Source organism: Mobula birostris, chromosome 23 (assembly GCF_030028105.1).
Source record: "Mobula birostris isolate sMobBir1 chromosome 23, sMobBir1.hap1, whole genome shotgun sequence".
Taxonomy (NCBI): domain Eukaryota; kingdom Metazoa; phylum Chordata; class Chondrichthyes; order Myliobatiformes; family Myliobatidae; genus Mobula; species Mobula birostris.
Window position 1 is genome coordinate 4403507 of NC_092392.1, and position 26725 is coordinate 4430231.

Consider the following 26725-nt stretch of genomic DNA (forward strand, 5'->3'; position numbering starts at 1 on the left):
TCCATAGTCTGGAGAATCTCCAGCACTTCCCGCAGCAGCTTTTCTACAAAGTCTATCGTCGACAATCCCTTCGTTCCTTCGGGAACATTATAAAAATCTTGATATTTTTCCGTCACGATCTTCCCTCCTGGTCAAGCAATTTACTTTCCTGTTGATTTAATATTTTTATCGTCTTGCTTAGTATCTGTTCCACATTTTGCACACGGTCTTCCACCTTCTCAATTCGAGTCTCTGCCACCGCTATTCTCTGATTGATGTTGGCGAGCTCTGACTTTATATCATTGAGTTGCTGTTTTCTATCTTTTTGGACTTCCCTGATCTCTTCCAGAATCCTTATCATATTTGCTGCTTCGCCTGCACGAGGCCCAGCGTCAGCCTCGCCACCACGCGCACGTGCAGGAGAGCTGCTCATCGTACCTCTCTCTTCCATAGGCTCCGCAGTGATGCTTTCTTTATCTCCATTCTTTCTCCCCATTCTTGCCCCCCTTATCAATTCAGATATTTTCAAAAGATCTTATATTTGATAGATTAACGGGACAAAATATGTGTTTTTTCCAGAGGAGCTATTGACTTAAGCTACCATTCTGAACAATGACGTCACCAGAACCACAACTGTTTTCTTTTATTCTCATCTGTTCCTACCCTAGGCTCTTGAATCTCCGTTCTAAATCAATCAGCATCCCATCCCTCTATTCCCCCACCATCCCTCCCACTTCTTCATCTTCCTTTCCTCCTTTACAATCTTCATTTAAGATTATTTTTCACTGCATCTGATGTGAATTCCTTTGGCTCAATCCCCACTTGTTCAATAGGTCTCTGGGAAACCTTGGGCAATTTTCACTCTCAAACTGACTTAATGTGCTAATCTTCCATTGCACTGCCCTCCAACCCCCTAAATCCCAACCATCTCCTCAGGCCACTTTCTAACCCCCTCCCTCCTGGTTTAATTCACTTATAACCATGCATTTCACCCCAATTAGCTCCACTTTCCTTTCCCTAATGGTTCCCATATCACCTTCCCTACTTATCAGATTCCAGCCTTTTTGTTTCGATAGTTCAATAGTTCCATTTGATATCAGAGAATGTATACAATATGCATCCTGAAATTCTTATTCTTTGCAGACATCCACAAAAACAGAAGAGTGCCCCAAAGAATGAGTGACAGTAAAAACTTAAGAACCCCAAAGCGCCCACTACTCTCCCCTCCCAAGCACAAGCAGTAGCAAAGTTTGGCCCTTCGCCTCCCCCTCACTTATTTCATCAAAAAAAGCATCAGCTCCTTTCACCCACCAAGCAAGCAATAGCAAAGCCCCCAAGAAAGACCATGATCTGCAATACAACTAAAACTGATCAATTCAACTAACAATTCAATATGCCACAGGCCCTCTCTGTTACTAATGTAGGGACAGAGAGGTGTCACACAGCGAGAGGGGAGACAAAAGCAAAACAAGTAGCTGATTTACAGTGTTAAAGTTGTCCACGTCACTTTTTTTCTGAGTTCTCCGACTTGAGAATTGCCAAACAACTCTCCCCCACCTGAGAGAGAGAGAGAGAGAGAGATTTGCCGAGCACAGAGCCCTCCAAAACGCAGATTATTATCTAAATGGAGTCAAGTTAGGAAAAGGGGAAGCACAACGAGATCTAAGTGTTCTTGTACATCAGTCACTGAAAGCAAGCATGCAAGTACAGCAGGCAGTGAAGAAAGCTAATGGCATGCTGGCCTTCATAACGAGGGGAATTGAGTATAAGAGCAAAGAGGTCCTTCTGCAGCTGTAAAGGGCCCTGGTGATACCACACCTGGAGTACTGTGTGCAGTTTTGGTCTCCAAATTTGAGGAAGGACATTCTTGCTATTGAGGGAGTGCAGCGTAGGTTCACAAGGTTAATTCCCGGGATGGCGGAACTGTCATATGTCGAAAGATTGGAGCGACTGGGCTTGTATACTCTGGAATTTAGATGGCCGAGAGTGGATCTTATTGAAACATATAAGATTATTAAGGGATTGGACACGCTGCAGGCAGGAAACATGTACCCACTGATGGGTGAGACCAGAACCAGAGGCCACAGTTTAAGAATTAGGGGTAGGCCATTTAGAACGGAGTTAAGGAAAAACTTTTTCACCCAGAGAGTGGTGGATATATGGAATGCTCTGCCCCAGAAGGCTGTGGAGGCCAAGTCTCTAGATGCTTTCAAAAAAGAGATGGATAGAGCTCTTAAAGATAGTGGAATCAAAGGTTATGGGGATAAGGCAGGAACTGGATACTGATAGTGGATGATCAGCCATGATCACAGTGAATGGCGGTGCTGGCTCGAAGGGCTGAATGGCCTACTCCTGCACCTATTGTCTATTGTCTATTAAAACCAATCCAACGTTTACAATACTACGTCTTCTCCCACCATCGTAGCTGTCTCCACCTACACACTCCTCACCCCCACCTGACTCCGTATGCCCAACAACCTTCGCCTTGTCCTCAGTGCATCAATCACCTACCACCCTGACACATCGCTCACCCTCTTCCCCTCTATTCTCAGGGTATCAATCGAAATATTGATGGTTCCTTTCCCTGCACCCATAGGCACTGCTCGAACTGTGGAGTTCTTCCAACAGATAATTGGTCTTTTTTCATTGTACTCAATGTTTTATAAATGATAATGGGGAGCAATTTGTGCACAGCAATGTTCTACAATCTAAAAAAGACAATTTTTTTTTTCTGGAGGTGTTCATAGTAACACACAGCTCTAGTGCCCTTCAAACACAGCTGCATGAGCTTTTGCACCTCCTTAAGAGCTGAAAGGTTAATGGTTTGAAGTCCCTTACAAAAGGCAGCATCCCATATAACACAGTACAAACTCATTATTGCTCTGAAGTGTTGGTTCTGTTTGTTTTGGAATAACGCTTGAATCTGTGACCTACTTATCTCTACCACAGGGTCAAGTATTCACTGGAACTGACTGGGTGACAGTCAATGATGAGTTAAGCTTAGTTTTAGTGCCTTAAACTTTTAAAATAGTTGGAACAAGAACACATATGAAAGCTGCATTTACTCTTGCCAATGAGTATACATTGTGGCCAGGGAGTACAACTTCTATGAATTTGAGAAAGTCTACAGATGCTGTAAGTTCAAGCAACACACACAAAATGCTGGAGGAACTCAGCAGATCAGGCAACTTCTATGGAAATGAATAACCAGTCAACACTTCTGACTCAGACCCTTCCTCAGGACTGAGAAGGATGGGGGGGAAATGCCTGAATAAAAAGGTGAGGGGAGGGGAAAGAGGCTAGATGGAAGGTGATAGGTGAGGTCAGGTGGGTGGGAGATGGAGGGGAAAGAATCTGATGGAAGCGGAGAGTGGGCCATAGGAGAAGGGCACTCAGGTGGGAGTCATAGGCAGGTGAGAAGAAGTAAGGTGTCAGAATGTTGAGTAGAGGAAAGGAGAGGGTGTGATTTGTTCACCAGAAAGAGAAATGGATATTCTTGCCATCAGGTTTGGGATACCCTGATGGAGTATAAGGTGTTGTTCATCCATCCTGAAGGTGGCCTCATCTACCTCTATGATATCATTTACGTGTTTATTTAGAGATACAGTGCGGAGCAGGCCCTCACAGCCCAACGAGCCGCACTGCCCAACAACTCACCTATTTAACTCAGGCCTAATCAGAGGACAATTTACAACGACAATTAACCTACTAACCAGTGCATCATTGGCCTGTGGAAAGAAATTGAATCACACAGAGGAAACCCAAGCAGTTACAGAGAGAACATGCAGATTCCTTACAGATAACGCCGAAATTGAACTCCAAATTCCCAAGCGCCCCAAGCTGTAATAGCGTCGCGCTAACCGCTACACTACCGTCTTGAGCAGGAATAATCTGAAAGGGGGTCCTGTGGTATAACAGCACCCAGAAAAAAACAAAGAGAAATCCCTCATGATTAATCCAACTTAAAAAAAACTTCATCTAATTAAAAAAAGTAAGATGGCATTTTGTTGGCATGTTTACCATTAGTGTTCTTTAAACAGATAAAAACTCAATAACCCATTACCGTATGTGTGTTATAATTAACATTAATATAAAACCGGGATGGCTAATAGGAGTGCTTTATCACAGATGACAGTCACCTCGCTGTTCATTATTACTGTTTACTGAGCTGATGGAAGTTGTGTAGCTGCTGTCTTATCTAGAGTCATTCGAAATTGGTTTTCATTTTATTAGGCTATTCAAGAAGGAAAAATGATTTTTTTTATTAATAATACAAATAATTTTCCTTGTCACATAATGTGAAATGTAATAAATTAAAGCTCAAAGTAACCCTTTGAGTGTTGATTTTTTTCCCAGGGTAGTGCTACCTTAGTTAATATTCTCTGTCAGACAGAGGTTTCTTTATATTGAATTTATTGACAATGGTTTACCAGTGTCTCATGGGATAAGGAAAATTAAGGATTAAGTGAGAGTGGCAACCACTTTAATTTATTAATGCAGGAAAGTAATTTATTCTCAGGATCCAGGTATCATTAACAAAATCTGCATTGATTGCCCAACCCTGGACATCAAATGTAATATATTTGGTGTTAGAGAGTCCTTCAGTCTAGACTTAGAAAGCCCAGGGTTTAGGAGCCAATCAGAATGATAATCACTCATCAAGAAGAGAGGGAGGCAGAAGAAACTATAGGCCAGTTAGTCTGACCTCAGTGGTTGGGAAGATGTTGGGAGTCGGTTATTAAGGATGAGGTCTCACGGTACTTAGAGGCACGTGATAAAATAAGCTGTAGTAGATATGGTTTCCTCAAGGGAAAATCTTGCCTGACAAATCTGTTGGAGTTCTTTAAAGAAATAACAAGCAGGCTAGCCAAAGGAGAATCAGCTAATGTTGTGTGCTTGGATTTTCAGAAAACCTTTGACAAGGTGCCACACATGAGGCTGCTTAACAACCTACAAGCCCGTGGTATTACAGGAAAGATTCTAGCATGGATAAAGCAGTGGCTGATTGACAGGAGGCAAAGAGTGGGAAAAAAAGAGAGCCTTTTCTGTTTGGCTGCCAGTGACTCGTGCTGTTCCACAGGGGTCTACGTTGGGACCGGTTCTTTTAATCTTATATGTCAATGATTTGGATGATGGAATTAATGGCTTTGTTGCAATGTTTGCCACGATAAGAAGATAGGTGGAGAAGCAGGTAGTTTTGAGGAAGTAGAGAGGTTACAGAAGGACTGAGATAGATAGGAGAATGGACAAAGAAATAGCAGATGGTACACAGTGTTGGGAAGTGTCTGGTCATGCACTTTGGTAGAAGAAATGAAAGGTTAGACTATTTTCTAAATGGAGAGAAATACAAAAAAAAAGACATAAAGGGCCTTGGGAATCCTTGCGCGGGATTCCCTATAGGTTAATTTGCAGGTTGATTCTGTGGTGAAGAAGGCAAAAGTGATGTTACCATTAATTTCCAGAGGACTAGAGTACAAAAGCAAGGATGTAATGTTGAGACTTTATAAAGTACTGGTGAGGCCTCACTTAGAGTATTGTGTGCAGGTTTAGACCCCTTATCTTCGAAAGGATGTGCTGAAACTAGAGAGGGTTCAAAGGAGATTCACGAAAATGATTCCAGGATTGAATGACTTGTCACATGAAGAGCATCTGATGCCTTTAGTATTCACTAGAATTCAGAAGAAAGTGACCTCATTGAAACCTATTGAATGGTGAAAAGCCTTGATAGAGTGGATGTAGAGAGGATATTTCCTTTGTGAGAGAGTCTAAGACCAGAGGACACAGCCTCAGAATAGAGGGGTATCCTTTTAGAATGGAGATAAGGAGGAATTTCTTTAACCAAGGAGTGATGAATCTGTGGAACTCTTTGCCACAGGCAGCTGTGGAGGCCGAGTCTTTATATATATTTAAGGCAGAGATTAATGGATTCTTGATTGGTCAGGGCATGAAGGGATACAGGGAGAAGGCAGGAGATTGGGGCTGAGAGGAAAATTGATTCAGCCATGATGAAATGATGGAGGCACAATGGGCCAAATGGCCTAATTCTGCTCCTATATCTTGTCTTCTTGTGGTCTTACATCTTGGCAGAGCAGAATTTCAGTGTTCTTAAGTATCTGTAGCTGTGATTTGAAAAGTACTGATGAAGAAGTGTTGCTGCTTTTCTTTGATGCATGCTGATGTACTGAAGCCATAGTACAGCGGGAAGATTTTTGTTTACATAGATTCTAAAAGAGGCTCTGAAGGCACAGTAACACTTTTCATTGGCTACGTAATATTGAGGGCTGCTAGCCAGCTGATCCCATAGAGCATAGTGGAAGTCCTACAATTGATGTCTGTGTTCTTGTAAGAACAACAAAAAAGCCATTGTGATCACGACCCAATGTGTGTTTATTCATTGAAGCTGTTTAGATGAAAGCATCAGTGCCCTTGAGCTCCTTTGTGAATCTCTGCACCCTTGCAGTTTGTAAATACTCTGTTCAGATTTATATGTTCAGAAAGGTCAGTTTATTTATTTCTTTACCGAGATACAGTGCAGAATTGGGCCTTTCAGCCCTTAGACCCATCCCCTATTTTAATCCTAGCCTAATCACGGGATAATTTATAGTGACCAATTAACCTACCAACTTCCTACAGATGCTTCCTGGCCTGCTGCGTTCACCAGCAACTTTGATGTGTGTTGCTTGAATTTCCAGCATCTGCAGAATTCCTGTTGTTAACCTACCAACTGGTAGGTCTTTGGACTGTGAGAGGAAACCAGAACACCCAGAGGAAATCCATGTGGTCACAGGGAGAACATACAAACTCCTTACAGGCAGTGGCAGAAATTCAACCCAGGTCACCTGTACTGTGAAGTGTTTTGCTAATCACTGAGCTACCATGCTGCCTGTGGTCTAGGACTACCTGTGTCTGCATCAATCTCTTTAGGAAAGGTCCAGAAAGCTAACCAGCACCTATTTAGCTATCTCTCCAGCAGCTGTCAATAAATAAATAAACAAACAAATAACTTTATTTATTTGCTTTAAATAAATAAATAATTTGCTGTATTTATTTAAAGCAAATAAAGATTAGCTTTATTTGTCACGAGTACATCAAAACAAAGTGAAATGCATTGTTTGTGTCAACATCCAACACAATCAGATGATTGGGCTTGGAGCAGCCTGCGAGTGTTGTCATGTTTCCGATGCCAACATAGCATGCCTACAACCTCAACTCTACATCTTTGGAATGTGGGAAGAAACCCACGCGGTCACAGGGAGAGCGTACAAACTTTTTACAGACAGCGGCAAGAATTGATCCCCGACTGGCGATCGCTGACACTGCAAAATATTGCGTGAGCCACGACGTAACTGGGCTCAAAGGTAGGGATAGGCAAGAAAACTAGTCCACGTGGTCTAGTTATTCAAGTTCCTCCAATCTTTCCTCGTAACTTTGAGCTGCATCATGGGGGTTCAGTTTCAGGGTTTTTCTCCTGCAGTAAGCAGTACTTGAATTTCTTTCAGTTTACTTGTGATTGCAAAGCTGGGCAAGCACCGGAGATGAAGTTTGTTCAGAGTGCCATAGTGGCTTGAATATGACTTATTTACATACTTACTGCTTATTATGCCACTGATGTTTAGGTCAGCAATGAAGATCCTCCATCTCTGGTGTTGTTTAGGGCTTCCTTCATCATGTCAGTAGTTTCCTCTTGGTTTTAACTACTGTCAGTCATGGAAGTCCCAGGTGGAGACTCAGGAATACCGTCACACTCAGATGTAGAAGGATTCTTCATTGCTGTTTCCATAACAATTTTGTTTTACCAGTCAGGGTTGTTAGCCCTGAGATGAACCCCAGAATGTAGAGGACCCATGGACCGCTCTAGACTCTACCCTTTGACCTGTTTGGCATGGGTGACGCTACCAAGAGCAAAGCACAAAGCCCTGACTCCAGCAACATAGCTCTCTGGGTATTATTTAAATGTTTTGTTTTTTTTTTGTATATTGTTCCTCATGACTTCAGCTGTCTAAAAAATTTTGAATAAATCTTTTGAGAATTATTTTTTAAACCCCAAAATACATCTCCTCAGCAAGATTGTTGATCACTCTCCCAAAAAATTATTGCCTTTGGTTTTGTATCCATTTTTGTCTTAAGACTATTTGGACATTTTAATAATTCTAGCTCATTCGTGCTTCATGCCAAAATGTAGTTTGAATTTTGTGACCTAGACTATCCTCCCTTCCCTCCACAAAGCATGATGTTACAGTCAGGATCCAGAACAGTATAATAGGAGACTAAAGTTATAAGACTTCCAGACACAGAGAAACATTCTGTATGTACTGAGAGACACAAGACCCAGAGAGACCCACTACTGTGGGATGCCCTGCATGCAGTGACTGTCCACATTCAGTGACCACCACCCCCCACCACTGCACCGAGATCCCAAGATCCAGAGTACCTGGCAGCAAGACATTGAACTGATTGAAATCTAACAAGGAAAAATATACTCTTTCTCTTCTGTTTCCTGTTCCTTTATTTTTCAGACCTTTTTCCCCACTTTCAATCCCAAATTCATTGGTAAATATCACAGTTCTGTAGCCCCCCAGTCGACTTTTCAAGAGCAATTTCACTATCAGTGAACCCAAGTGAATATTGCCAGTCCCTGCGTCAAGTGTAATGTATCCAGCAGTGGCCCAAGATGCTGACTAGGCAGGAGAACTCAGGGTAAATACCAGATTAAAGTGCATATGGCCTGTAAATTCCAAAACAGAATTATTAAATTGACAACTGTTTTGGCACATTTGACATCTGACTTCGATGCAGCATCAAATTATCTACATAGATAGATAGATAGATATACTTTATTGATCCCGAGAGAAGTTGGGTAATTTCAATAACATCAAAGGTTTGCTGTTTTTGATCAAAAGGCATGGGATTCCATTCAGGACATCGATATACAATTGATACAATCTCTTTCTTTGGAGAATGTGAATTTTATAGTCACCCTTGAATAGTGTGAGCCTGATCTGTGCAAAGTATACATATGATAGACATTTTTCCTACATTATCTCCAATCCAGAAAAAGCTAAGAAGATTTTTGAACATTGTTTTCTTGAAACTTTTCTGAAAGGAATGAACAGTTTTGGTATCATCGGGTAAAAGGCACCAAGGTGGCGTAGCAACACACACAAAATGCTGGAGGAACTCAGCAGGCCAGGCAGCAGCTGTGGAAAAAAGTATAGTCGACATTTTGGGCCGAAACCCTTCAGCAGACTGGAGAAAAAAAGGCTGAGGAGTAGATTTAAAAGGTGGGGGCAGAGAGGGGAGAGAGATCCACCAGGTGATAGGTGAAACCTGAAGGGGGAGGGATGAGGTAAAGAGCCAGGAAGTTGATTGGTGAGATGAGGTGAGAGAGGGAAAGGGGGATGGGAAATGAAGAAGGTGGGGAGGGGAGTCGGGAGGCATTACCGGAAGTGTGAGAAAACGATGGATGGACATATCAAAATGGGAATGGGAAGTGGAATTTGGCCACCCGTTTTAATTCCCATTCAATACATCAGTCCATGGCCTCCTCCACTGTCATGATGAGGCCACACTCAGGTTGGAGGAACAGCACCTTATATTTCGTTTGGATAGCCTCCAACCTGATGGCATGAACATCGATTTCTCAAACTTCCAGTAATGCCCCCCAAACCCCCACCCCTTTTCAATTTCCCATCCCCTTATTCCTCTCTTACCTCATCTCACCAATCAACTTGCCAGGTCTTTACTTCATCTCTCCCCCTCCAGGTTTGACCTATCACCTGGTGGTTCTCTCTCCCCTTCCCCCCACCTTTTAAATCTACTCCTCAGTACTGCCGAAGAGTTCCGGCCCAAAATGTCGACTGTACTTTTTTCCATAGATGCTGCCTACACTGATGAGTTCCTCCACCATTTTGTGTATGTTGCTCGGATTTCCAGCATCGACAGATTTTCTCTTGTTTGTGGTAGCAAGGCGGTCAGCACGCCACTGTTACAGCTTTGGGCTTTGGAGACGGGAGTTCAGTTCCAGTTGTGTTAGTGTGGAGTTTCTACATTGGGGGGTTTTCTCCAGATTTATCGGTTTTCTCCCACGGTCCAAAGACCTGCCCGTTTGTAGGTTAGTAGGGACCTACCCGTTAGCAGGTTAATCGATTATGTAAGATTGTCCTGTGATTAGGCTGGTGTTACTGGGCGGCGTGACTCATTGGGCTGGAAAGGCCTGTTCCGTGCTCTAAGCTGTGGTTCCTGAGTAACAAGGCAAATGCAACTTTATACGGAGGCATACCCTGATGCACAGCATAACCTTCCTGGTAACTGAGGAGTTATCTGAATATTACTGCCTCTCTGTTCAAATGGGTGAAGGAAATTAAGATAGATACAGTTTGGTTTAGTGGGTTGTTCCATTGTAACATGTGATACACGTACACTTGGGCCACTGGGGGTATCTTTGTTGTGTTACCCAGCACACTAGAGCAGTTCTAAAATTTTCTTTGGTAACCTTGGGATTTAAAGGACAAAAACATGGCTGACTTGACTTTTCATTCCTTATCACAGTTTAACAAAGTGGAGAAGTCTTTTGTTTTATCAGCAAGAGAGATATCAGACAACATTTCAAATCAGCCTTTCGTACTCTCACCCGTTATCCTCACAAATGTGCACTTCCATGCAACGTGCTGGATATGGAAGCAGAAAACGCTGGAAACACTCAGCATCTATTGTTTTGATTTTCATTGGATAAGAAACGTCTGGCTCACTTATTTTCATTCCCTCCCAGCCAAATGCACTGGTCGCTTACTTAAGATAAGTTGAATTACTACGTGTTTGGGATTTAACCTGGGGATTTTTTTTGTGACTATATCTGGTAGTGCTTTACCTGTAGAAAGATGCAGACTCTGACATTTAAGACAAGAAATCGAAATGGATTTAAACACTGAAGTGTAAATCAAAAGATGTGATCATAAAGAAGTTAAACTCCCTGGCAAAGCCTGAGAGATTAGTCGTTTCTTGATAATTGTGTTGAATTTATGTATTGTTGCTGGAACAGCAAATGGCATTCTTTTACATTGTTTTAATGTGACAATTCATTAAAGAGCAATAGTAAGTAAGCCACCAGTAACATTAATTCACGAAAATAACATACTAGCTTTGTTTAACTAGCATTTTATCATAGATGACAGTCATTCTGCTGTTCATTATGATTGTTTACTGAGCTGATGGAAGGCACAGGGCTGTCATTTTATCTCCAGACGTTTGAAATTGCTTTTCGTTTTATTGAAATCTCCAGAGTTTACATAGGTGTTCAAAAGTAAATTGCAGAAAGAAGTTACCCACAGAGTATTCTGTAGTCACAGTAAAATAACAAATAGTTAATTAACTTTTTAATTGAGTTGCTTGTGTCATCACTAACCTACTACAGATATCATTGCAACGGGAACCAGACAAATTTTTGTGTGGACAGTCGATAAATTTACAGCCCAAACTGAACGTAGAGAATCCAATATTTAACATTTTCCTCACCCCCATTTGAACTAAAAATGAATGGAGCAGGTGGCTCTTGAGTTCTATCCCACAACCACATCGGATTGCCTTTCTATCTCCCTCCATTCCCTTTCAAAGATATTTCCCTTTTTTCCTGTTAAGCCTCAGCACCTCCCTCACTAGCTTCCCATCACTACCCCCACCAGGCTTATCCCCACCCAAATGTTTGGAACCATCAACGAAGACCCAGACTGCACTAATATACTCACTCAGAGACTGACCAACCTGTGAGCATAGTCATATACAAGCTAGAAAATTAAATGTTCAAACCAAAAGCCCATTTTCTTCCCTGCCCCTTGTTAGTTTATGTATTTGAAGTTGCCATTTAGTAGATACTAAAACAGTTTTCATCATCAAACCAAACCAAATCTCAGGCTTCCATATCTAGTTTGTATGGACCTTGAACGAAGAAGAAGATTATATCAGATTTGAACTGTCTAAGCCATCATATTTGAATGGCCATTTTGGGTAGGGTTCCCCACCTCTAGCTGAACTCAGCACTAGAACTCTGTGGTTCAGAAGCATTCAGCCTTGTATCTGCACAGTAAAAAATAACTGTAAAATTGGCTTTGAACAATTTCTGCTTTGAAATCAAAGCCTTAAATAATCTCTCAAAAACAACACTTTAAAGAACATTTCACCTTCAGTGAAGAGCTGCTGGGGGTGGTGGTAGAGGCAGATATATTAGGGACATTTAAGCGACTATAAGATAGATACATGGGTGAAAGAAGAGTGGAGAGCTATGCGGGAGGGAAGCATTAGATTGTTCTCAGAGTAGGTTAAAAGGTTGGCACACCATTGTGGGACAAAGGCCTGTACTATTCTATCTTCTAATAGATCAAAGTTCAAAGTAAATTTTATTATCAGAGTACATACACATCACCACATACAACCTTGAGCTTCTTTTTCCTGTTGGCAAACTCAGCAAATCTACAGTATAGTAACTGTCAACGGGATCAACGAAGGATCACGTGGAGCATAGAAGACAGCAACCTGTGCAAATGCAAGTATAAATAAATAGCAATAAATAACGAGAGCATGAAATAACAAGGTAGTGAGTCCTTAAAGTGAGGTCATTTGTTGTGGGAACTTCTCGATAAATGAGTGTAGTTATCCTCTTTTGTTCAAGAGCCTGATGGTTGAGGGGAAGTAACTGTTCTGGAACCTGGTTATGTGAGTCCTGAGACACTTGTACCCTCTACCAGATGGCAGCAGCATGAAAAGTGCATGGTCACTGATGGTAACTATTTGTTTGTTTCACAATAACTTTGTTGTATCTTCATCCTTTGCTTCAGTATAATGCATCAAGTCATGATCTTACTAAATGAAGCTGAATCTGTTGAATTGTACAGATGCCAATTCTATGCTGTGCTGATGGCGATTTGATCCCATATTCTCAGGCTTAAGAAAAGAACAGAACTTTCACTGCCCTTTTCCTGCTGAATGCAAAGCAGAGATTGAAGTACTGTATTAACCTTTCATGACCTTCTTTCCTGGCTTCATTCTGGTACCTTTGATTACTGAATATTCCGAACCCTTCTGTCTAAGTCCATGAATGACAAATGGCTATCTAAGCAAAAGAAGTTGAAGAAAAATATTACTTTTAGGAAAGGCAAGGATGTGGATGAAGGGTTCAGTAATACGGGGCAGTCAACAGAAACTGGAATTGTCCCCACAATTAGAATCAGGTTTAATATCACTGGCATACAGTTTGTGCAAAAGTCTTAGGCACATATAAAAAACATTCTGTAAAGCAAAGATCCTTTCAAAACTAATAAAATGAAAAGTTTCTAAATATCAAAAAAAATGCTACAAAGAGCAGTAAACTATAAAAAAAATTAAAACAAATGAACATTTGGTGTGACCACCCTTTGCATTTAAAACCGCATCAATTACCTGAGACACACCATGGTGCAGTTTTATAAGGAAATCATCTGGCAGGTTGGTCCAAGCATCTTGGAGAACGTGCCACATTTCTTTTGCAGTCTTTGACTGTCTCACTTACTTCTATCTCTCTAGGTAATCTCAGACAGCCCTGATGATGTTGAGATCAGGGTTCTGTGGAGACAATACTGTCAGAAACCATATAAGCAATTTAGGGTGCTTAAGACTTTTGCACAGTACTGTATGTTGTGAAATTTGTTGTTTTACAGCAGCAGTACATTACAATACATAGTAATGAAAACTATAAATTATAATAATAAGTATATACAGTATAAAAATACTAAATAAAATTAAATAAATAGTGCAAAAAAAGAGAGGGGGAAATATTGAGGTGGTGTTCATTGGTTCATTGTCCATTCAGAAATCTGATGGTGGAGAAGAAGAAGCTCTTTCTGAAAAGTGGACTGTGTGCCTTCTGGCTCCTGTACCTGCTGCCCGATGGTAGCAATGAGAAGAGGGCATGTCCTGGGTGATAGGAGTCCTTCATGATATATGCCACCTTTTTGAGGCATTCACCTTTCGAAGATGTTCTCAATGCTAGGGTGGCTGGTGCCCATGATGAAGCTAACTAAATGTATAACTTTCTGCAGCTTTTTCCGATCCTGTACAATGGCCCTTCCAGGTGAGAGAGGATTTTATTAGGATGTTTACAGTCTTGATGGTAGAGGAAATAAAACTTACTTTTATTGGTAGTTTTATCTTCAAAGGAAAGGTAAAGAACAAACGTTAGTGAAAGAACCAGGAAGAGACTAGACACTATATTTATTCTCCAAATTGAGCTCTAGTGCCTGAAAATGGTGACAAAGCAGGACTCAACATTCACTTTTGAGAAACAAAATCTACAAAGAACTGACATGGACACAATGGGCAAAAGAGTTGCTTCTAGAATGTTGGTTTCTTCGATCCTCCAGCAAGTAAGGCGATGGGAGAAAACAGTTTGTTATATACTAGGCAACGCACACAAAGTGGTGGAGGAACTCAGCAGGCCAGGCTGCATCTGTGGAAAATAGTAAACAGTCAACGTTTCGGGCCGAGACCCTTCATCTGGACTATAAAGAAAGGGGAGAAGTCAGAATAAGAAGCTGGGGTGGGAGGGGAGAAAGAAGTACAAGGTGGTAGGTGATAGGTGAAACCAGGGGACGGGGAGGAGTGAAGTAAAAAGCTGGGAGGTTGATTGGTGAAAGAGATCAAGGGCTGGAGAAGGGGGAATCTGATAGGAGAGGACAGAAGACAAAGGAATAAAGGGAAGGGGCAGGAGCAATAGAGGGATGTGATGGGCAGGTAAGAAGAGAAGGTGTGAGAGGGAAACAGGAATTCTAGTATTCCAGTATTCTAGTAATTCTATTAATTCTAATATATTCTAGTATTATTTTGGAAATGCTAAAACAAACATAACAAATTCTGTATATAGAGGTAAATTGTATAATCACTGGAACACTATTCTTTAATCTTACTCAATAAGTCATCCAGTTACTGTATGTTGTCATGCTCAATATGTTATCTATGTGATAATATCTTCAGCACTTGGCGTTGAGTCCAAAATATTCCATTCTAATAAACCCTTTGTTCACTCATGAGATAAATGTATTGAAATGTGCTCTGTCACCGCTAGTCAGAAGAAGAAAAAAAACTCATTCAATGTGCTTGATCCAGGTAAATAACCAGAGGCCGCAGAGTGTACATACAGGGAGCTATCCAGAAGACATGTCTATGGACTGTAATCTCAGTCTGGTTTCTCACCGGAACTTTCCAGCAAATGTTACTGGGTCGTGATCAAAAGTGAAAATTATGACATGCAGACTTGCGATTGCCTTCTGGATGTGGTCAACAAATTGAATCCTTTGTCTTCTCAGAAGAGAGACTCAAAAAAATAAATGTAAAGCCCAAACTGTTCACAACAAGCCTGACAAAGCCTGGTGGGAGCAAGAGATGTGGGAATGGAGAGGGTGGAGCACTGTGGCAGGAGTTTGGGTCAGGTGGCAAAGAAGGAGTGCCGGCCCCCCAAACAATTGATTTATTGATCATTACACAATAGCTCACTGCTGCTTGCTACTCCCTCCTCTCTCCCTCTCCTCTCCTCTTCACCCAACCATGATTCCCCTTCCCTGCCCCTTTCTCACTCTCAGTCCACAAAAGAGACCCATATCAGAATCAGGTTTATCATCACTCATGTATGTCATGAAATCTGTCTTTCTTTTGCGATGCAATGCATGAAATTACTACAGTCTTAGGCTCTTATGTATAGCTAGGGTGCTTAAGACTTTTACATAGTACTGCAAATACTGGTCAAGTCATTGGACAAAATCTACAGTATTACGATGAGACCAATTAGAGTCTAGGATGGAGATTTGATTTAACCTCTAGAAGGTGCCTCTGACAGCGAAGAATTCCCTCAGTTTTAGCCTGTATTATATGCCAAGTCTCAGGAATTTGATCCCGAGGGACATAGATCAGCTGGAAAGTTGGACTGAGCAGAGGCAGATGGAATATTATCCAGACAAGTGTAAGATAATGCATTTTGTGTCATCTCGTATCAATAAGCCATATACAGTAAATTGTAGCGACCTTAATAGTGTTGATGTACAGAAGCACCTTTGGGTGCAAGTTCATAACATCCTGAAGATGGCAACGCAAATGGATAGGGTGGAGGAAAAGGTGTTTAGAATACTTTCCTTCATAGGCAGGGTTATTGAGTATAAAAATCCATGAAACAAGCTGGTAAAGAAGGTTCTAGAGGTGGGTACAATTTAAAGAACAGATACAGGGATAGATGGATGTGGGCCAAATTCAGGAAAATGGGATCAGTGTTGGTAGGCAGCTCAATCAGCATGGATGAGTAAGAGCAGAGATTCATGTTTTCATGATGTACAACATTATGACTTGTTGATTTTCACCGTACATTGAAGTCTCAGCTTTTAGGACTTTCTCGTTTGCATTTCTCAGAAAGAAACAGCTGAGACAAGAGCCAACAACCCAGGTGACCTCTCTGGCAGAATGACTGTTCCTCCTGGAAGATTGTTTCTTGTAAATTAGTGCAGTTATGCATTAAAAGGCATGATGTGAAACAAAAAAAATTACAAGGACTTCTCCTTCTCCTGAAGCCCATTTAAGCAATGACAAATGGAAAAATTCTCTTGTCTTGTGTCCTTAATGGTTCTGCCAACACAAAACTCATATTAAACATCGACACGGATGATTTAATAGAATTTCAAGGAAAATCAATTCTTTTTTTTAACAGCCTCAGTGACAAAAGAATTCGAAGCCCATCAATGCATGGGACCTGACTGATTCTCCCTCTGTGCCAATGACAAACCAACAAACATTGAAAGGTCAAATGGCCTGACAATGGCTGAGAAGGTGGGTGGGGGGGGGGGGGGCGGCAGGTATGCTTGCTCACTGCAGTGTTCTGGTCAAGCACAATTCCAGCTCACTTCTGTCAATGTCACTCTACACTGCTCACATTTATTAAGCTCTTGTGCAAAGTAATGGTGAGCTTGAGTAGAAGTGACAGTTTTTGTACCATTGAGCTAAGTTGGCAATAAGGAAGAAAATCTCAAGAGAACTTTCTTCTTAAAATCTTTGAGAACCATTGAAACATTCCAGTTTGGAGCAAGAGGTGGGGGTGCAAGACTGAGTCTTGGTAGGTCAGCAGTGAGCTGGCATATCATGCATATTAATGAACCACGAAGAGTCAAAGCAGGGGTCAGCTGTATGGCACCCACATTGCCGACTGCATAGAGTGTATTCAACTTTTTCTGACATCCTTGACTAGCACTCCTGAGGGGTGAAGGTATTTGGAAATGTTCGTTCTTAAAATCTGACCTCATGACATGCAGCATTAGAATTCCCGACCTGTGGAGCAGCGCCATGAGATCAGCTGGCGCAGTGATCCACAAACTCAATAAATGGGAGCCTTACTTGTTCTACCCGTCCCCCACAACAAATGGATCACATCAAAGAACAACAGGAATTCTGCAGATGCTGGAAATTCAAGCAACACACATCAAAGTTGCTGGTGAACGCAGCAGGCCAGGTAGCATCTCTAGGAAGAGGTACAGTCAACGTTTCAGGCCGAGACCCTTCGTCAGGACTAACTGAAGGAAGAGTTAGTAAGAGATTTGAAAGTGGGAGGGGGATGGGGAGATCCAAAATGATAGGAGAAGACAGGAGGGGGAGGGATGGAGCCAAGAGCTGGACTGGTGGTTGGCAAAGGGGATATGAGAGGTTCATGGGACAGGAGGTCCGGGAAGAAAGACAAGGGGGTGGTGGGGAAACCAGAGGATGGGCAACGGGTATAGTCAGAGGGACAGAGGGAGAAAAAGGAGAGTGAGAGAAAGAATGTGTGCATTTTTATGTGTCCTTTTTCTCCCTCTGTCCCTCTGAATATACCTCTTGCCCATCCTCTGGGTTCCCCCCCCCCCCCGTCTTTCTTCCCGGACCTCATGTCCCATGATCCTCTCGTATCCCCTTTTGCCTATCACCTGTCCAGCTCTTGGCTCTATCCCTCCCCCTCCTGTCTTCTATCATTTTGGATCTCCCCCTCCCCCTCCAACTTTCAAATCCCTTACTCACTCTTCCTTCAGTTAGTCCTGACGAAGGGTCTCGGCCTGAAACGTCGACTGCACCTTTTCCTAGAGATGCTACCTGGCCTGCTGCGTTCACCGGCAACTTTGATGTGTGTTACATCAAAGAACAATCCTTTCAAGGAGCTGCCAATTCCCAGGAATGCAAATCCCATAGCTGGGCCAGTGAGTGTCGCGTGTGTGTGTGTGTATATATATATATCTTTTTTTTCAAACATCTGCAGAATTCCTGTTGTTTATCTTTTTTTTCAATTATTTTTACCTTCTTGTGAACTTTCTAACTGAATAGTGAGGAAAACTTAGGACTTAGGAAAACTCCCTCCTCAGAACTTTGCTAGACAGTCAGAATCTGCACTCTGGAGTGGAAACAGAACATACTTTTAAGATTAGGGGGGAGAAATTCAAAGGTGACATGAGGGGCAAGTTTTACGCAGAGTAACAGGTGCCTGGAATGGACTACCATGGATTGTACTGGAATCAGGCAGTTTGGTGGAGATAGAGATGCTTTTAGATAGACACATGAATAAGGAGAGATATGGATAATAAACAGGAGGAAGACATTTAGTGTAAATTGGCATCAACTGAGTAGGTGGAATGGCCTGTCTGGTGCTGTACTGTTCAGAAAAAAATGTTAATTACCTTTTCGATTAAAGCCTCATGGACCCTGTAAACTTTGCCACTTCCAAGCTCAAGTCACATACCACTGAGTGGGAGCCATTGGCCAGTGCTTGAATGAGGTGCAAAACTTGTGGAAAATTGGGGTTGAGTACTTTATAAAATGACAGGACTAATAGTCTCTATTGGTGCATCTTATACCAGTTTACCTCACCTAAACTAAAGCTACTCTCCTTCCCCATTAAGAATAATTTTGTAGCCATTATGAAGTCAGCTATTCTCTTCCTCAGCTTGAAGGAGCTCCCATATTATTATGGAATTATATGTTGACGTTTTCTGAAACAATTAAACAAACAGTTTCCAACATACTTCTCTGTTCAAGGTTGTAGTGACCTTGAACAATTTTTGTGCACTGTCCAATGCAATTTTTACAAATAACAAATCAAAATCTGGCCCATCAGCAGCAAGTTTCCAGATTTTTGAGTTTGCCAAGGCAGAGGCCTCTGACTCTGCAGCTGGTGACAAATGGCATTCAACAATTGCTTTGGCATCACATGAAATGGTGTTGAACAGATGGCATGGGCCTTATATACAAAAGCAGGCCCTACTGAGGCAACTGAGATTAGCCTCATGTTATTTAAAGGGCTGACCGTACCTGGGACGCTGCTCGGAAATCCAGGGTAGATAGATTTGATTAGATTAGCTTTCTTTGTCACATGTATTGCGAAACATATGTGCAGTGCGTCAATGCTCAACACAGTACTGGAGATGTCCTGGGGCAGCCCGCAAGTGTTACTATGCAGCAACATAGCATGCCCACAGCTTAATAACTCTAACCCATGACGAAGGGTCTCGGCCTGAAACGTCGACTGTACCGCTTCCTAGAGATGCTGCCTGGCCTGCTGCGTTCACCAGCAACTTTATGTGTATAACTCTAACCCATGGGTCTTTTTTGGAATGTGAGAGGAAACCAGAGCACCCGGAAGAAACCCACTCGGTTATGGGGAGCACATACCAACTCCTTAGAGGCAGCAGCAGGAATTGAACCTCAATTTTCCAATTGCTTGTGCTGTAAAGCGTTATGCTGACTGCTATGCCACTGTGCCACTGTTAACCTGCTTCCCGATGGGTGGTACCTTTAAGTTTTCTCAATAGTGATTATTGCCCCCGCAAACAGCCTCCCCCCCTCCCGCCAAAAGAAAATACTACTGGTGCTGTCAGTCCATTCAGATTTTCTCTTCTGACTGTACCTTTATCCTTGTCCATAATTGTCTTCCCAACCAACCCTTCCCGTCCTCCAATAAACCCCTTCCACTGCATCTCACCCTTGGACAATTGTTTTTGTAGTCATTTTTGATCGGTGTTTCAATGATCCAGACAAAGGAGACAGTTCCTTAACCTTGTGCACAGAGAAAAATTCTCTGCACACCTGAGCATCTTCGGCCTATATTTCCAAGCCTTTTTCAGTTTCTAGACCAGTATATTTTCAAGCTGGAACAGGAACACAAGGTCCAACAGATCCTGACAAATGTCAGTGCACCACAAATCTGACCACTCTTCCATGCCCACTAGTTGGATATTTAACGAGCTTATTAAATAGATAAATAAAAAGAAACATCTGAAAGTTGCAGTAGGCCCATGTGTTCAGAAATGAAAAAAAGATGGAAAACATTTGAGATGAAAACTATCTGACAGACCTATTACAGCACACCAGGAGTGAAGCTGGAACCTGATAAAAAGCAACATCATAGATCATTTATGCTGAATTTGCTTTAAATTCTGTTGAAAAATACAGATAGAAAGAAAATAGAATCTGTGTGAATTAATTTCAGTATCTAAGTGGAGATAGGGCAATGGCCTTTTTTCATGTTTTAAACATTCAAAGTATTAGTCTTGTACTTGTTGAAGGGTGGATGAAATCAGATTTTGTTAAACCTTCCGAAAGTGTTGTTTGAGGTTGTTTACTGTTTGATAATGCAGTTGCTTATAAATATTCCCTTCTGCGCCATTTATCAGTCCTGTAACAGCTTCCTATTTGTGCACCATCTGTAATATTTATTGTGATGTTCGTTACCCTTTACAGTATTATCAGTTCAATGTAGCTAGATCTTGCCAGCAGCATATTGTTGGAAAACAACAAAATTGAACTAGTCTCTAAAGCAAATTAACTAGATTGAAAGTTTCTGTCTACGTGTAGAGAACAAGATTTCCCAAGATTGTCTAAATTCTGGTAAGACAGTGAAAGCCAGATACTTTTTTAAAAGTGTGCATTTCTTCTGAATCTGAAACCCAAGTAGATAGAAAAGTTTAGTCCATCAACATATCAGTTCATGGTCTCCTCTACTGCCACAATGAGGCCTCTCTCAGGTTGGAGGAGCAACACCTTATCTTCTGTCTGGAGAGCCTCCAAACTGATGGCATGAACATTGATTTCTCGAACTTCCAGTAATTGTCCATTCCACTCCACCTCCCCCCATCTCCTTCACCATTCCCCATTCCCATTTCCCTCCTTTACCTTACCTCCTTACCTGCCCATCATCTCCCTCTGCCGCTTCTCCATCTTCTCAGCTCTTTACTTCTCTTCTCCCCCTCTCAGTTTCACCTATCAGCTACTACCTCGTACTTTTCCTCCCCTTCCCCCCCCTTACTCTGACTACTCCGTTTCTCTCCAGTCCTGATGAAGGGTCTCGGTCCGAAACGTCAACTGTACTCTTTCCACAGATGCTGCCTGGCCTGCTGAGTTCCTCCAGCACTTTTTGTGTAATCCTTAGAAAAGTTTAGTGGTTTCTTTCCTGTGGCACTGAACCGTACAAACTAGTGCTTAGATCATACCACATTCCCTAAACTAAACCAGATGAGTAGTTTGGAATTTCAAGGGTGAAGGAATCCAACCAATAAGGTTTGACACAGGCCAAGATAAAAAAATCAGATCCCATACCTATGTCTATATCTCCTTTCCAAACTACCTCCATCTTGTCCCTTCAGTCAAAGTCTCAAAACGTTTAGCAGATTTTCTCATGTTTATGATTTTTACTCCACTGCGAAGTCTCCTTGAGGGATGCCTACCCCTGAAGAAGTTTAGATCTTCCTGTCAATGGGTGCTCAGTGAAACCCTCTCTCACTGCCCCTCCTCTGTGATCTCTGCTGCTCTCCAACTTTTTGATCATGTGCTTCTCTGGCTCGGTGGGAGTGGGGTGGGATATCATTGAAACCTACCAAATATTGAAAGGCCTAGATTGAGTGGACATGCAGAGGATGTTTCCAATAGTGGGAAAGTCTAGGACCAGAGAGCACATCCTCAAAAATACAAGGACATCCCTTTGGAACAGAGATGAGGAGGAATTTCTTTTGCCAGAGGGTTGTGAAGCTGTGGATTTCATTGCCACAGATGGTACTGGAGGCCAAGTCATTGGGTGTATTTAAAGCAGAGGTTGATAGGTTCTTGATTAGCAAGGGCAAAAAAAGTAATGGGGAGAAGGCAGGAGAATAGGGTTGAGAGGGCTGATAAATTAGCCATGATGGAATGGTGGAGCAGGGCCGAATGGCCTAATTCTGGTCATTTGTCTTATGGTAAAAAGGGGCTGTAGCACCAAAGGGAAAATGAATTAAAAAGCAGTTACTGAAGATGAAAGGATGAATTACTTGACCTTATGCTTGAGCAAAATTGTGAATTGCAACATTAATGCCTGTCAGAGGACTTAGCGTTAAAGGAGCATTTTGCTTCACATTGGGAGTTAAAACGTTGAACCTTGTGTAGTTAGAGCCAAGCTGTGGTGGTTCCTGGCTATAACAGATGCAATTCAGTACCTCCAGCTTTATAACCTACCGTTTACATAACCACAGCGGTTTAAATTGTCCTGTGTTCCTACTCCACAGCATTTTCTCCAGGGCAAGACGTCCATATAAACATGGATATTCCCCCTGTGTCTGAGCAGATTATGGAGACCCTCAACGACCTTGCAAAGTCATTTCAAGAAATGGCTGACCGGTGTTTACTAGTGCTTCACTTGGAAGTCAGGTACAGTATTGTTGTTAGCAAACCCACCAAACATTTTCATAGCTCCTTTTTCCCATTTATATTAAACTGGCGCGGCTTTTCAAAGGTTATTCCTTCCCTGAAGCATCTGAATACAATTTAATGTGCTAAACACAATATCAATGAAAATATAATTTTTAGTTGATGTTCCCTGATTTTTTTATGCCACGTCCGAAAATCCTTTGATCAAGAAGTTTTTCTTTACTTCATTTCTCAGGCATGACACCATTCATGATTTGCTTGAAGATTTAGAAACTTGAGGAATGATCTTCATTGGGGCAGAATGGTCTTTCTCTTTATTTATTGTCATTATTTTAATTTAACCATTTGAAGTGATTGGAACTTAGATTGTGCCCATCACAATCAGGTTATATATCACTGGCAGATATTGTGAAGTTTGTTTTACAGGAGGCGTATAATGCAATACATGAAAAAACTTTAAGTTACAATAAAGAATATAGATATATATTATATAAATTGAAAAAAAGTGAGGTATTGTTCATGATTGGTTTATTGTCCATTCAAGAATCTGATGGCAGAGGGGAAGAAGCTTTTCCTCTATTTTTGATTTGCAAAATATTTTTAGAGGTTAACAGTGACTCCAAACACAGGTTGCCAAAATAAAGTAATGAAAATGAGAAATACTTGCTTTAACAAAGCACCAACATGATTCAAATGGTTTACACGCATTAAAAACTGATCTGCACATTTCACACAGTCCGCTGCTTGCTAGACAGGCAGTAGTAACATCATATCACCACTGCCTCATGAGAACTGGATCAGCACTGCTGAAGGATTTCCATGGCAATCTCAGGTAGCCATGGTGATATGTTCAATCTTTAAGAGTTCATAACAAACAGAGCGTACTGGGAGTGGAGGAGAGTTACATGGCACATGGATCTTACAAGGAAGACCGTCCTTGAGCACTGATTACACTGAACAGACTAGGATCAGTAACAGGAATGGGTCAAAATAACATATGGAGGCTACCAGCAACACTATTGCTGGGTAATATTCTATATTCCTGTGTGGGATTCTGTTATAAATGTAATACAATTACGTTTAATCATACCCGAATGAAATAGGGGCATGCCTGTCCTAGCATGCAAAGTCATCTCCAGCAGATTGAGCACATGGGATCAACAGTGATATCTAACCACCAAGAAAGCAGTCTGCCTCACCTGGTGGAGAGCAAGGGGCATGATAGGACACAGTAGAAGTAATGTTTATCCAGTGAAACCAAGGAAATCAATTACTACCATGGTGCAGGTAAACTTTTTGCATTTGTGGAACAGCCAGTCACAGTAAAATAATTAACAATTGTTGTTAAGGAAGTGGATCTAAGGAAGCCTTAGATGCGTCTCTATTTAATTCAATCCAAGTTGTGGAGTGATAATAAAAGCTGAAGATCTTTGAGAATTTTACACTATTTTGACTCATTTTCCTTTAAGGCAGTTCAGTAGTTTGGGGATTTTACACTGTCTTCCCTTGTTTCCTCAGAGTTCACTGTTTTCACTATCTAATCCCACTGGCCAAGCAAGGCAACTATGCCATTGTTGCAAATGCAGAGAGCATGGATTATGACCCCCTGGTGGTGCGACTGAACAAAGACATCAGCGCTATCGAAGAAGCTATGAGTGGCAGCTTACAGCAACACAAATTCCAATACATTTTTGAAGGTAAATCAGTTGAAACTTAATCAATACAACTGCATGCAATTGCACCAGGAGTTTTTTCAGACCATTGATTTTCGGCCATTAATACACAAAAAATCAATTGTTGAAATCACTGTTGGATTCAGAAAAGATTTATTCACATCAGCTGACAAACTATACTCCCATTACTGAATTACAATCATGTACAAATACACTGACAGACAAGCATAATTATGAACTAAATTGATGTAGTGTCTCCCAGTTGGTTGCCCATCTAATAGCATATTTGCATTGTCTATCTTTACCTCCCAAACAATTTATGAATTTCCCTGAAAGGGAAGTTTGAGAGCTGTTCTATTTTTAAAACAAAATCTATATGCAAACACATTGTCTAAAGACAAGTACATTAACCATTGGTCAACTTAGAATTTGAAATGGTGCTGTGGAGAGAATACCAATGTGAAGAGTGGGAAGTAAAGTTTGTGCGGTGAATGTGCGTGAATAGATCTATCTTGCACACAATGCATCTCATATCCTCACGACACCACAAGGTGCTTTATGCTTTACGACTGCTGTTTTGAAACACTGTTGGAGGACAGGCAAGCATGATAGCTGGTTTGCGATTAAAGAACAGATAATCTATTTTTAGTTATGTTCATTGTGAAATAAATATTCTCATGCTTATTTCAGCCTTTTCCCCTGAGATTAGAATCCTACTTCAGAACTCCCTGCCCTCACACTCCTTTCATTCTCGATTATTAAGCTACCTTCCTATCTGATTATTTTTCAGTATAGCTGTAGCATTAAATTCTTTGTGTCCTGTTTGTCCACTCAGATTATTCAAATAAATTAATCCCTCAATTTCTTGCTCGATCAGTGCCACAGTAAAAGATAACGTGGAGCCCTGTACTGACTCAAGTGCAGAAGTACTGCATATATCCAGAATTTTTAGACCGCTACCTTTTATAAAATATATTTATAAAAAATAAATATATTTATTTTTTATATATTTTGCAGTGCATCCACATTGTTCTTTTCTGTACAGATCAGTCTTATCTAATATTTGTCACCCTCATTTATTTGAGTTTGTCATTGATGTAGGGCTAGAGTCAGAGCTCGTCCTGTCATCAATTTTATCGTTACAAACTCATCCATTTATTTACTAGATTATCTTGCAAAGATACATTACCAGATGACAGAACCCCTTGGGGAAAACACTAGGAGCATCAGGAAGAATTCAGTGAAAACTAGAATGGTACCAAGACTGAGTTTTGAGAGCTTATACTTAGTAAAGCAATAACAGAATTTATGGAGGAGGAAGTTTGTGACGCGTTTAAATTCAGGAGGGAATTATTACCAAGCTGAATGCAGAACATATCAGAATCAGGTTTAACATCACTGGCATATGTTGTGAAGTATGTTGTTGTGGCTGCAGTACATTGTAATACATAATAATTTTTAAAACTATAAATTAAAATTAAATATATATATTAAACATTAAATTAAGTAATGCAAAAAGAGAGCAAAAAATAGTGTTCATAGATTCATCATCCATTCAGAAATCTGATGGCGGAGGGGAAGAAGCTGTCCCTGAAATGTTGAGTGTGTGTCTTTAGGCTCCTGTATCTCTGTCTTGATGGTAGCAATGAGAAGAAGGCATGTCCTGGGTGCTGGGGGTCCTGAATGATGAATGCCACATGCCACCTTTTTGAGGAATCGTCTTTTGAAGATGTCCTTGATGCTGGGGAGGCTAGAGCCCAAGATAGAGCAGGCTGATTTCACAACTTTCTGCAGTTTTTCTGATCCTGAGCAGTGGTCCTCTCATGTCAGACGGTAATGCAGCCAGTTAGAGTGCTCTCCATGGTAATCTGTAGAAATTTGTGAGAGCATTTGGCGACCTACCAAGTCTCCTCAAACTCCTAATGAAATGGAGCCACTGTTGTTACCAAGTTAAGGAAAATGGAACAAGTGCGTCTGTAGGAATTTGGGAAGTTTGAAGTTTGGGAAAGTTTTTCATAAAGGTTATGACCATGCAGACTGGCCACACTGACCAATTATTCCAGCTCTATTTCCAGCTGGAGAAAAAATTGCAAACTGTTGATTTTTAACTTGTTGATTTTCAATGTAATTTTGGATTACAAAAGGGAAAAATAAGTAAGAATTCCTTCTTATAATTGTTCTGCAATTAAAAATCAAAGTGAGGAGGTATTGAGAGAATGATCAGGATATGATAGGAGCATTTGGGTAATGGCCACTAACTGTCGGGAAGAAGGTAGTTCTTTGGTGCAGGTTTAACAAGAACCCAAGGAAAGGCACTTCTACTCCCTTAGTTACTTTCTCTGAGTCTAGATATTGGTTGATGTAAACCCAAGTCAGGATAT

General features: G+C 41.3%; 1 protein-coding gene across 1 annotated transcript in view; it reads left to right on the plus strand.

Annotated features, from left to right (window-relative positions):
* exoc4 (exocyst complex component 4) overlaps window positions 1–26725 on the plus strand; it is a 554471-nt gene that overhangs the window by 501915 nt on the left and 25831 nt on the right. Inside the window, exons 14-15 of the mRNA XM_072241246.1 lie at window positions 22530–22671; window positions 24190–24368. Of these exons, the coding sequence (XP_072097347.1) occupies window positions 22530–22671; window positions 24190–24368 (321 nt within the window). The remainder of the gene's footprint in view (window positions 1–22529; window positions 22672–24189; window positions 24369–26725) is intronic.